Raw genomic sequence first — 12,207 nt, 5'->3', positions numbered from 1 at the left:
TGCCTTGATGAGGAGTGAAGGGATAGATTTTTTTTCTTCTACACAGCACCTATATTACCCATGCTTTGGCACTGAGAGATGCTCACACTGGTTGTGTTTCTAACTGGCTTTTTGCTGCACCTTAAAAACCCCAGCATTCCCACTGTTTCATCCTTGTTGTCAGAGTTTCAGAGCTGCAGTTGGTGTAGATGAGAAATCTCTGGGGTTAGGGTCTGTCACCAGGGTATAACCACTGCTCTGCAGTTACTCAGACTCCTGGTTCTGGAAGCCTTCACATAAACCCGGCAGGTTTCCACAGTACTGTGGGCACCCACCACCCGCTTCCTTCAAATACTCTTTCACTGAAACCCGTCATAATCAGGGTGAAATATGATGCCATGCACATGGAAGAGGAGTTATTTGGAGAACGTGATGGCAGTCTCTGCCTGCAATTATCTGACTGCAGGAGTAAGTGGTAATCCCGCCATTAGGAAAGACCATCAACACATGCTCTTTGATCTGTCACGAACTGAGAGGTTCCAATGTTTTAGTCTGTTTTTACACCAGAATTATCTGGACCAGCTTCAAGGGGAGAAAAAGGGCCCCATTTCCATCTGTGAGGCTTGGATCTACAGGATGAATTCTCCCTACAAACGCTACACTGTAAATTGCAGAAGAAATTTGGAGCGGCTCCCTGGCTGGTTGCTGACTTTCCCAAGCTCTAGCCTGGCTATTTTTGCAAACCTTTCTCACTTTCCTCTAAGGATCATCACTGTGAGATACAAAATACCTCTGTTTGCTTGTCCTTACTCTTGCAGAACTCACATAGAATACAGAACACAAATAATAAGATCTGCAAACAAGCAGCTTTCTCAAGAAACATGCAGGTTTGCTGATTTCATGGTGAAAGCAATGTTTATGGAACTTAGCTGTTGAAATGGATTTTCTTTGTAGGAAATTAGTGCCCTGCTGTGACACTATTATTCTCAGTTCCAGGAGTTCACTAATGTTCTTTATAAAAACCCCACAATTTATGTAAGTTCAAAACACTGTATAAGAACTTCAGGAAATGAGCTTCATCATAGAGGTTTCTCAGGGCAGGGACCCAGTGCTGACAGAGCTTCTGCTACCACACAGAGTCACTGGGACACTTTCCAGACCAGTGGAGATACATGGGAGCTGAGTCCTTTGAGGACACAAGGGCTGATACAACCAAGGGAACTAGCTGCTTTCCCTTGCTAGCTAGGATTTTTGGATACCAGAAGAATAGCTGTATGTTCTGTATGTTGGATCAGCAGTCCGCCTTTTCCTCCTCCTGATAAGCAACAGAGCTTCTCTGGGAAAACTGAGGAAACCCAAAATCCTAAAAATAATTCAAATACCTTTTTTTCAGTCCATTGTGAGCTGTAGGTCATGCTGTGGCTGAACTATTTCCTTTCCTTCCGTCTTTGTATCAGACACTGATGCAGGCAGTTTGTTGAAATTGGGTGACCTGAAGGCCAGAGAGAACAAAGTGCTTGGTTGAACAAAACCTCTATTTCTGTGTGTATGAGAAGAGCATTTACACTCTACCAAATGGCATCAAATGTTGCTGAATGTTCCCATCAGAGGAAAAGAAAACGTGTACAGCATTGTCAGAGTGTCAGAGTTATCCTGCTTTCTTATTTAACAGTCCCTTCAGACAGAGCTTTTGATTAGAGCTGTGCCCTGGCTTATTGAGAGGCAGCTGGACTGGGACATGTAGTCCTGCCTCTGGTGAAAACCAGAGTACAAATACCTTTTCTGACTCCTTGTAGGGGTCTTCAGCAGCTGACAGCATGCTCAGTTGATGTGCTACTATTGTGAGCTGAGCATAGACCTCTTTTCATAAGACACAAGCATTGTTTTTCAGTTCCCTTGTTGATTTGGCCACAGTGCTTATGAAATGGATGTTACAAAATAAAGGCCCCTGAAGGATATTCCCTACTGACAGCTGTGGGAGGTGACCTATGGAGTAGGGGACAGATCACAAGGCAGAAGAATTTAACAAGAATTATTAAACACTGGAGAAAAATAACTGTGCAAAGAGACAGACATTTTCTTGTTTGATGTCTTCAACTGATGATCAGAAGCTGTTTTGGAAGAAGTGGTTTATTTGGATATGTGATGAGGCTCTGCTCAAGGAGATTTAAATGTGATCTTCTTTCTCATGATATGCCAGATGCAAAGCTGTATTTTTGAACTAAAAACCATAGGAAATAAAAATAACATTAACTGTGATTTACAGCAAACCCTTTGCAAACCACAAATCCTTGGAGGGCTGAACTCTAAGTGCTATCTTTAGTTTCTTTCTAACAAACACACAAATTTAAGAATCCATCCAGTTCTGTATGATTCACTTTCTCCTGACTTTAGCCATCACACTCCAGAGTTAGCTGACTTGGAACAAGAAATCCTTCAACGAAGGAGAAAGAATTTATATATGGCTATTATATAGGGAAAAGTAAACATTTCAAGTGCCTCAAGCAGTTATGATTACACAGCTTATCTATGCACAACAGCTTCATCAAGCTCTCGGCACCTCTTGTCCATGCCACCGAGGACTGAGTTTGGGAGCTGAAATAACCTTCCAGAAAGGTCCCCTGGCTGGTGTGGCTCACTTGTTCCTAGTGCCAGGGCATCAGTCATGTAGAGACCTGTTCTACACCAAGGCTATCAGGGGTCTCAGGCATGGCATGTCCTGGGGAGCACCATAGGTGAGACCTTGAACAGAACTGTCATGGTCTCATATCCTGGTAGGGGGGGTCTCTCAGAGTGGGTGTGTGGGGGTATCTTTGTTTTCAGATGAAGGGAAGATTTGGGACTGTAAGCAGGGGGGTGGAGCATTACTCCAAGCAAGGGGCTTGGGGTTATGTGGCCTGGGAGTGAACGCTCTCCCTTGAATACCCTACAGCCCAGCTGAAGGAGATGCCTGTGTGTCATCGCGCCAGGTATGACTTGTCACTGTAGGACACATTGCAAAATGTCATCAGATGAAGTTACAAACAAAATGCCAATGGTGTTAAAGAGCAGAGGGCACATGTCACTGGCTGCACACTCACCAAGTGCGTGCCTGGGGGCTGTTTTCCTGCCCCATCAGCTGCAGGCAGGGGTGAGCGCCCTGCCAAGGGCGCCAATGCTCGTTAGGGCCTGTGCTGACATGGCGCACAGCTCCTTTCATCCTGCAACCCCGGGGACTGCTGTGCTGGGCAAAATGGGAACTGCTGCCTTTAAACAAAGCATCTGTTTATTCTTGAAACAATTAGTGACAGCAGTTAGATCTTGAACTCATTACTGAACCCAAAACAATTATGATAAAAACAAGTTCCAGATGGGCTCAAAAGGAGTTGTTTTTGTCTTCACTGAATTAGAATGGATTCCATGTCTTCAAGTTCCTCTGGTATTTATGGACAGGAAACATGAATTACACACAATAATTTACTACAAACAAAAGAGATGAATGCTGCAACAGCCCATTTATCTTTGCTCATGTGCCTTCTTGAGGTTTATGTGCTGTTTAACTCATGGGGAGAGTTAATAGCATTTTTTTCTATTTTCTAACTCTGCAGTTTTGGTTTGCAGAAACTGAGACAGGAAGCTGTTGAATTTCTGCTGCAGGTTACTATTACTGAGCCTGCAGATACAGAATGGGTAAATACTCTCTGGCAAAGAGCTGCCTCTAAAACCATCATGTTTCAGTTCTTCCTTTGAAGGACTTGTGCAAAGGTTACAGTTGGGACTTCTTCTAATTAGTTCCTCTGGCAGCTCCAAGAGCCTGCAGACAGAGACCTTTTTCAAAGCCTGTCCAAAATGGACTGAAGTCTGGGCATCAGACATATTTGTATGGAAACTCTGAGTTTCTGACATCTTGGGTTTGGAAGCTGATGCTGCACATTGACAGCAATTGAACTGCTCCAAAAAGGAAGGGGAACCCAGCAGATGGCAGGAAGCAATGGTACATCACTATGCTACACCTGCTTCAAGTCCTCAGGCAGGGGCAGGAGGACAGGATAAGGCAGGAGGAAATCAGTAAAAAGAACTCCTGGGCAGCATTTTTCTGACAGTCCTTCTTACCTTCTTGCAGCTGAGACAAAAAGTTTGGCTTTGTTTTTTTTCAGGCTTTTAGTTAGATTTCATGATTTTATAAAAGGCTGCATGACAGCATCACTACGAAGGTGTGTATGTGAACCCAAATATGTGGCTGGGCTGATGGGAACTTGTGGAAGGACATAATTCCAAAAACCCATAAAATGTGACACGGATTGTAATAAAGACTAAAGCTGCCCTGGGTGTACTGTAGTGCATGAAGTCAGCTTGGCTGAGTTCCGAAGGGAGTGAGATCACGGGCAGAAAGCAGCCTGGGAACTCAGGGTGACACTGAGATTTGTTTGGCCTCTCCCAGTGGGAGCTGGTGAGCTTCCCGATGCACTTCATCACTTCTCCCCCTTCCCCCATAAACCTTAGAAAAGAAGCCTTAAGTAGAAGCCTGAACAAATAGAGTTCTCCAGTTTTGGCTAGAAAAGAAGGGAAGAGAAGAGAATTGAGAAACTGATTATTACTTTTTTTTAGATTTTATGCAATGTCTAATTTGCACAGTCTTTCACAGAGAGTAAGTGGGATTGATTATTTGGATTCTCATCTCTGTGGAGCTAGCAAGAGCCTCCTTTCAGCAGAGAGGCTCCCAATATTCATCTCCCAGCCTTGGTTCAAACAAGGACAGGGCAGGAATCATGGTGCATGAACTCAGCTTCTCTCTGGTGCCCATAGGCAGCAAGAGCAGATAGGAAACCTCTAATTCACCACACAAAGGAACAGGATATTTATTCATTTATTTCATTCATTATTCATGTATTGACTCTCAGTTCTTCGAGTCAGTTGCCCATTCTGCTGGGTTGGGAGCTCTGTGGCATGCTGGAGGGCTGAGCTGCAGCAGCACAGCATTTGGGCTGAAACAGCCACATGAATAAGGGCAGCCCTTTGCAGAGCTCCTGGCCTGATGAATTTCCCTGCAAGATCAACTCTTCTCAACTGTCAGAGCTCTCACATCCATCCCAGCTCCCACCAAAAGCCTGTAACCAACCCTATTGACACTGCTGCATTTTGGGGTCCAAGTTCCTCGCTCAAGTCCGTTCCCAGGATCCCTAATGCAGCTCTGACCTGAAGCAGTTTCTCCTTCTCCCCCAGCAACATCAGAGGTGGTCTCAGCACCACAGTGCCCAGGGCACTCAGGAGCCCATTCTCTGGTCTAACAGATGCCCACTGGTCTCTTGCCTTCTCCCCTCTCTCCCTCAGTATGTTGCTTTATCCTCATGTCCTGTCATCTTCCATCTGGGTTTTGTATTTCATCAAAGGGCAGTCGGGGTGGAGATGGTGGAAGACACAAAGACTCCCTCCCCCGTCGGTAATTTCATTTCCCATTAACTGAGGGTTTAAAGGGAAATCTCAGGGCTCATTAAGGCTCTGATGACAGCTTAACCCTCTCCAGCACATACCCAACACCAGGCCCATTCCTCATCTGAATCCAGGGTGGCTGTAACATTAGACCAGACTCCTGAGCAGGGCAGACAGGTCTGGAAAGCACAGTCGGCAGGAGAGTGAAGGATATCGGGATTTTGGAGATCTTTATCAGCTCCCGTTTTCAGGAGCACTGTCTGTGTTGGACACGCGAGCAGCAGAGAGACTCTGCTCTCTCCTGAGGGCTGAATTCAAGTGCTGCCGCCGTTCCCCAAGTCGCCCTCGGCACCTGGTGGGACCACACATCTCTCGGTTTCTTCCAGCGACCTTGTGCGACCTCGACAGCCCGGTGCGATCTCGCACAGCTTGGGGAAACGCCTCACTGCTCCATCCAGGAGGCAGGAGAGGTTCTAGCAGGAATGACTGAAAACCCGAAGTCCTTTGTGCCTTAGTGAATACAAGGCCCTTCTGATCAGCGAAGCAACCAGCACACCGGCTGAGGCACCGGCACTGCCGCCCTCTTCCCAGCCCAGCTCCCCGCAGCGGGTTCCTCTCCCTCCGAGCCAGCGGGTGCGCGGGGAACAACGCGCTGACAGCCGCCGGCTCTCGACACTGCGGGACCGCATCTTAGCGCACCGCGGCTAACTCGGCCGGTGCAGGAACCGGGTGCAGGCTTCCCCCGCCGGGCAGGTCACTGTCCCAGAACCCGGGCCTCAGCCCGGGCACTGCCCCGGCCCGCACAGTCCCGCGTGCGGCGTGCCACCCCAGCCCAGGTGCTTCGCCATCCTCTGCCGGTGACTGCCGACCCCGGAACTCTCGTAACCCGCGCTTCCCGTCCCCGCCCTCCCCCGTCCGCCCGTCCCCGGCGCTGCCGCTGCCATTGGCCCGGGGGCGGGCCCGGGGCCGGTCCCATCCCGGCCGCGGCGGGTCCGCTCCGGGTTGGCGGCGGCCGCGGGCCGGGGCCATGAGGCGCGTTCCTATTGGCCAGCGCGCGCCGCCTGTCGCGCGGGGATTGGCCGGGCGCGCCCCGCGGGGGCGGAGCGTGCCGGAGGAGCGGGGCGGCGTTAAAGGCGCCGCGTCGGGAGGGCGGTGCGGCGCGGCCATGGCGTACCAGGGCTTCGCGCAGGAGTACCTGGGCATGCCGGCCGTGACCCGCGCCTACACCACCGCCTGCGTGCTCACCACCGCCGCCGTGGTGAGCGGGGACCGGGCCGGGGGCACGGGGTCCCGGGGGGCTGCGGGGCGGGAGTCGGGGCTGGCCGAGGGCAGCGGGTGATAGCAGCTGCTCTGTCTGTCTCCCACAGCAGCTGGAGTTCATCACCCCCTTCCAGCTGTACTTCAACCCCGACCTTATCTTCAGGAAATTCCAGGTGAGGCCTTGCATGGGGTTTGGGGCCCCTTGTGCCTCTTCCCAGCGAGGGGTGAGTGTGACAGGATGGGCCTTGGGTGTCCTGCTCCCTAGGGTGGCCAGGGAGTGCTGTGTCATTCCAAGGGGCTCCTTTCCCACTACTCCAACCTTCCCTGATTGGTGCAAGCTGGGTCATCAACACAGCGTCCCCTCTTGTCACAGGCACCTGCATGGAGATAACTCCTTCCAGCCTTTCCCTGCCACACACCATCTTGGCATTTCCTTTTTTCCTTGACTCAGAACCCATCTCTTCCTTCTCTATTACACTGTGTGTGGCAGCTGCTGTTGGGCTGGTTGGAGAAGGCTTTATTGTAGAGAAGCGTGAAAAGTAATTAATTTGGCTCTGGGTGCTGAATTGTGGCTGCTTGTCCTCTCCAGAAAAGTAGAGAAATCTTCTTTCCCACACCTGAAAAGGTGAGATACCCTGATGTATCAGAGTATTATGTAAGGATGTCCTACTAGAGTCTGGTGTCCTGGGGTAGTTCTGAAGGGACAGGTGCATGACTGAGCATTCCCTGTGGACGATGTGATGGGCTGCTCTATATGTGATGAGGAGAGACCTCTGTCCACCTCCTTTTCCCTCTCCTCTCTCTCTTCTCTTTCAGATATGGAGGCTGATCACCAACTTCCTCTTTTTTGGGCCCCTGGGATTCAGTTTCTTTTTCAACATGATATTTCTGTATCCTTTGGTCTCAGTGAAGTTCTCTGCTCCCATTTTGGCTTAGATGCAATTCCCTCCATCTGTCTTCTTCCCCAGCATGACTTGCCTTGGCAGCAGTCTAGGGCTGTGGGTTCTTCCCTTGGCTCTTTTGAATGGAAGCCATGACCCTCCTGCCCCTCCATCTCCGCTTGCTGCGGGGCAGACCCTGCCAAAAGGCTGAGGAAGCTGGCAGTGCTGCTGCTGTGGCTCATGCTGGAGAGCAGAGCCCATTCCTGTGGTGAGCTCTGGCTGAAGCACAGCAGGTGCCTCTTTCTTTCCTTGGGGTCAGTGGTGTGAGGTGAAGTTTGCACTGTTCTGCTCTGGGGCTTGGACACCTGGCTGACAGCTTTCTGGGATGAAATAACTTGCAGCAGCTTATTTCCCATAAAGTCTTGCTGTGGGGCACAGGGTAGCCAGCTGTTAATTTCCTATACTGCAACCCCTCCCTTCTCTCCTGCTCTCAGGTACAGGTACTGCCGCATGCTAGAAGAAGGCTCCTTCCGTGGGAGGACGGCTGACTTTGTCTTCATGTTCCTCTTTGGAGGGTTTCTCATGACAGTATCCTTTTGAGTTGGTTTAGGCTCTTTGGTGTCTCTTGAGGTGCTGTGGATAATGTAGGGCTCTGCATGCTGGTTTTGTTGTGATGTGGAGCAGGTACCTGCCTGCTGAGCAGCACAGCTGGTTTAGGAACCTTCTTGGTGCCTCAGGGCAGAGGGTCTTGTGCCCCAGGCCTGCCAGGCTCATGTCCTGTGACCTGGGAGAGCTCTGCTGAGCAAGTGGTGCAGGGGCAGTTTCTGGCTCTATGGCACAGTTTGTGCTCCTTGTCTTTCTCATCCTTGTCTTGGCCTGTGCCTCATCCAGTGTTCTTAGAGGACAGAAAAGCTGCCTGTGATTGTGCTGGTGTCTGCAGAAGTGCTGATGCCCCTGGCAAGGAGCTGGGCTACCTCATCCCTGAAGAGGACATGTGGCAGTGTGCTCGGGAAGCTCAGCCTGAAAGGAAGCCACGTGTTCTACTCCAAGAACCTGTCCAGCTGTGACAGGGCCACTGCCTGAGCTCTGGTGAGTGCAGCATGATTGCATGAGGCTGGCTCAGGGCAAAGACAAGAACATGGAGCCATGAGGATAAGGAGTGGGCTGCCCACATACTCCATTGTCAGCACGTCGGGCAGTGTGAGCTGAGAACTTGCAACCTGTCAGTAGCTGGAGGTGCCATCACACAGCTTAAGTCCTTTTCATGACACAGTAATCTGATGGTGAAATATCTTTCCCTCCCAAGCATAAGCCTTTTCTGAATGTCTTCTGCTGTCTTATGCAGATGGCTCAGAGCACTGCTGTCTTCACAGAGCTCTGCATGAAGCTGTGTGAGCCATTAGAATCCAGGCGGCTGCAGCAGCCATGTGCTTAACCATGGGTGGATTTGGAGTCCAACTACAACAAGGATAGAGGAAATCTTTGCCTCTGTTTGTCTCCTTGTGCTCTAAAGAAGAGGACTGTGAATTCCAAGAGCCATCTCACTGCTAAACTTCTTCTGTAGAAGACAGATACTGGATGTGAGGTAGTCGTTAAGATATGCCACTGTCCCAAGTGCTGTAAGACTGTGAGAGCCCTTCTTCAAAGGTCATGTTGATGTTCATTTTGTAAAGGTGACTATATGAGCTCTCTGGTCTCCGGTGGTTGTAGACATCAGCTTAAGGAGTGAACAACCTGCATGTGCCACTCCAGTGTCTTGTTCTGGGGTGGCATGGAGGGAGATGTGTGTGGGGACAGTGATGGTCAGTATATCTCAGCCAGGAGAGGCTTGGTGACGTAGGCAATGGCTCAGAATGCTCTGATCAGCTGCCTCTAGTTTGGGTTTCCTAGTCACAAAGCACCCTGTGCTGCCTGGAGGTGGTGCACAGGGTGGGTAGGTTTTTCCTTGACTCGGTAGTTCCCAGCTGTTTGGGCTCTTTGCCAGCCTGTTTTTCCTGGGCCAGGCTTTCACCATCATGCTGGTGTATGTATGGAGTCGCAGGAACCCTTATATCCGCATGAACTTCTTTGGGCTTCTTAACTTCCAAGCCCCCTTCCTGCCCTGGGTACTGATGGGATTCTCTCTGCTCCTTGGCAACTCCATCATCATTGATTTGCTGGGTAAGTCAAAGCTGGTGGGTGATGGGAACAAGGACACCTTGCAGCCACAGAGCTCAGTTCTCATAGGTGCTACTGGGGCACTGGCACCCTCTCTTGGTTCCACCATACCTAAGATGTTGGGTTTCCTAAAGTGAGTTGGCTGGGTTTCTGGGTGGCTGGGCCTGGGCTTTTGCTTGTGACCTGCTTTTTGGCGTGTCTTTCCTGGGGGCAGAAGCTGGATATGGTGAGCTCTGCCTGACACTCAGGCTGTGTCTGGTCTCCTGGATGTGCGGTGCTGCCCCCAGGCTGATGGGCTCCCTGCCTGCTTGTGCTGATCACAGCAAACTACAGCATCCATGGCTCTGGAGGGAGCTGGATGTGGGCACACAGCTGAGGGATTCTTAAGAGTTTTGGCCAGCAGCTCTGGTTCAGCTGGCAAAGGAGTCACAGCTGTGCCTGACCTTGGTGGCATCTCTCCCCAGGGATTGCAGTGGGTCATATCTATTATTTCTTGGAAGATGTTTTTCCCAACCAGCCTGGAGGAAAGAAGTTGCTCTTAACCCCTAGCTTTCTGTAAGTAAAGTTGATTCTTTCTGGGCTTTGCTGTGGGCTTTTTCAACCTAATCACTTCCATAGAAAAGTGTGACCATAAGAGGCAACTGCCTGCTGACGGCACCTCAGCTCCACAGTTCATGCCCTTGCTGCATTATTTGCACATTATATACATGTGTACAGGGCCCATACAGCAGATGCTGCTACCTTCAGCTTTGCTAGTAGAACTAGAGTCTTCTTACTGCTTGTGGAAATGCTAGATGGAAGTAGGATTTTTTCTGATGTATTTTTGTGGTTTAAGAAAGCAGAGTATGTTCTGCTTTGTGCACTGACATTCAAATCTGACCTAGTGATCAAGGAAGGAGGTACTGTCATCACTGTGTATTGAGCTGAGCAGAATGGTGGGTGATGGTGCAATAGGCCAGTGGCTGTGGTATGACAACCTGGTCATGGAGGGCCATGGTGTTCCTAGGAGGGCTGGGGGTTTGTCATCCTCAGCTCAGTTTCCTAACCTGCCTGCTTGGTGGGATGGGCATGTCCCTTGCCAGGAAGATGGTTTTTGACACACCTGAAGAGGATCCCAATTACAACCCTCTCCCTGAGGATCGTCCAGAACACCAGCCTAGAGACCAAGACCAGAACGAGCAGCAGCATCCACAGTAACATGGGGGACTTCTTCATGTGGCCTGATTCCTCTCTTCTGGCTGGACTTATGTTGTGGCCCAGAGATCCTACTGGAATAACACCAGTTGCCATTCTGTTGTGTAGTGTGTCGCTGTTTGTGTGGGTAACCCATCTTCCCCTTGTACAAAGTGGATCCACAGAGCTTTGCACGTAAGAACTCCTGAATGCTTACAGAGGTGTTCTAGGGACAGGGACTGAAGTTGTGATGTCTCCTCAGTTAACTGGTGTGGAATAAGTATCAAATGGGGTGTTAAACCAGTTACTCCTTCTGCTCTTAATGACTTGCTGTGTGCCAGGTCACTCTTGCCCTCTGTACAAAGACTGATGCACCTGGCCCTCACTGTTGTGAGACCTCTTTGTGGGCTTTCAGTGAAGTAGTTCTGTACCATGGTAGAATGCAGCTCAGCCTCTTTCTTTCCTTTATGTCCCCCACTCCTTTTCTGGTGGTTGTTTCCAAAGAGTCTTTACATTAAAGTCTTTATTTTTCAGTTGTGTGTCCATTTCTGCCAGGGGCAGAGGCAGCAATTCATCAGGAATTTGCTCAAAACTGCCAGGTTTGGGATTTTCTTTTCTGGTGGGCAAGGCAAAGTTCAGGCTAGCTGAAGATGTCCTTCCCCTCTTCTTTCAGCAGGGCTACAGAGCATGAGAAGGAGTGTGGGGGATGTCTAATTGGATAAAGGGGTGCCTGGGAAAGGACAAAGGGACTGAGCTGGACACTTGATCCAGGCAGTGACTGGAAGCAGCACTTGACACTGGTAATAAAGACTGCACCTGCAGTGTAATTCCACTCTTGTTGAATTTTTTAGTTCTGAAACTTAAACATCTGAGTTTCAGGGGAAAACTAAACAAGCTAGTCCCTACCTTGACACTTGTATGAAATGGATCGGGTTGTTCTTGCTAATGTAGTACACACTGTGATTGTACCCGACCTCAAAAGCCTTCAAATCTGCACACACTGTATGTTACGACAGCTCACTTAGTAACAGCGCTGTCCGCTCAAACTTGTGCACCACCACCAACTATGAAGAGAAATGCAAGTAACCAGCATCTGATTAAGCACACACACCCACCCACCCACACACACCAACTCCCGCTCCCCTGTGGTCTTCCAATGAAAATACTTTTATCAAAAATCAGACCTCACTTGAACAAGCTCTTTTGCTGCACTTATGCTTCCCTCTAGGAAGAGGATGTGAGGCCTGTAGAGGTGGTAATTTGTTCTAGAAGACACAGTGGTACTAAGGGCAAAGCAGTGTCAGACTCAACAAGTACTTGCCCGGTGCTTTGCTCGCGACCTAACGAT

General features: G+C 49.8%; 1 protein-coding gene across 2 annotated transcripts; it reads left to right on the top strand.

The window, feature by feature from the left end:
• The first annotated feature begins 6,515 nt into the window (after positions 1 to 6,515).
• On the top strand, positions 6,516 to 11,392 carry LOC104688594 (derlin-2). 2 transcript variants are annotated; one of them, XM_010398154.4, is made up of 7 exons: positions 6,516 to 6,646; positions 6,759 to 6,821; positions 7,465 to 7,538; positions 8,024 to 8,117; positions 9,494 to 9,689; positions 10,151 to 10,241; positions 10,769 to 11,392. In XM_010398154.4, exons 1-7 carry the CDS (start codon positions 6,554 to 6,556, stop codon positions 10,881 to 10,883), a joined length of 726 nt encoding a protein of 241 aa, XP_010396456.2. In that variant the 5' UTR covers positions 6,516 to 6,553; the 3' UTR covers positions 10,884 to 11,392. The 2 variants fall into 2 exon arrangements, with proteins under 2 accessions (XP_010396456.2, XP_010396455.2); XM_010398153.4 differs by having other exon boundaries at positions 6,517 to 6,646; positions 6,756 to 6,821.
• Positions 11,393 to 12,207: the final 815 nt, after the last annotated feature.

This window comes from Corvus cornix, chromosome 15 (genome assembly GCF_000738735.6).
Source record: "Corvus cornix cornix isolate S_Up_H32 chromosome 15, ASM73873v5, whole genome shotgun sequence".
Lineage (NCBI taxonomy): Eukaryota > Metazoa > Chordata > Aves > Passeriformes > Corvidae > Corvus > Corvus cornix.
This window is presented reverse-complemented; position numbering and strand designations above follow the sequence as displayed.

Excerpts from the sequence above, each read along its gene's own strand:
- LOC104688594 (XM_010398153.4), top strand. The coding sequence starts at position 6,554 with ATGGCGTACCAGGGCTTCGCGCAGGAGTACCTGGGCATGCCGGCCGTG. Across the intron at positions 6,647-6,755 it reads TGCTCACCACCGCCGCCGTG|CAGCTGGAGTTCATCACCCC; the intron begins GTGAGCGGGGAC and ends TGTCTCCCACAG. Across the intron at positions 10,242-10,768 it reads CTCTTAACCCCTAGCTTTCT|GAAGATGGTTTTTGACACAC; the intron begins GTAAGTAAAGTT and ends GTCCCTTGCCAG.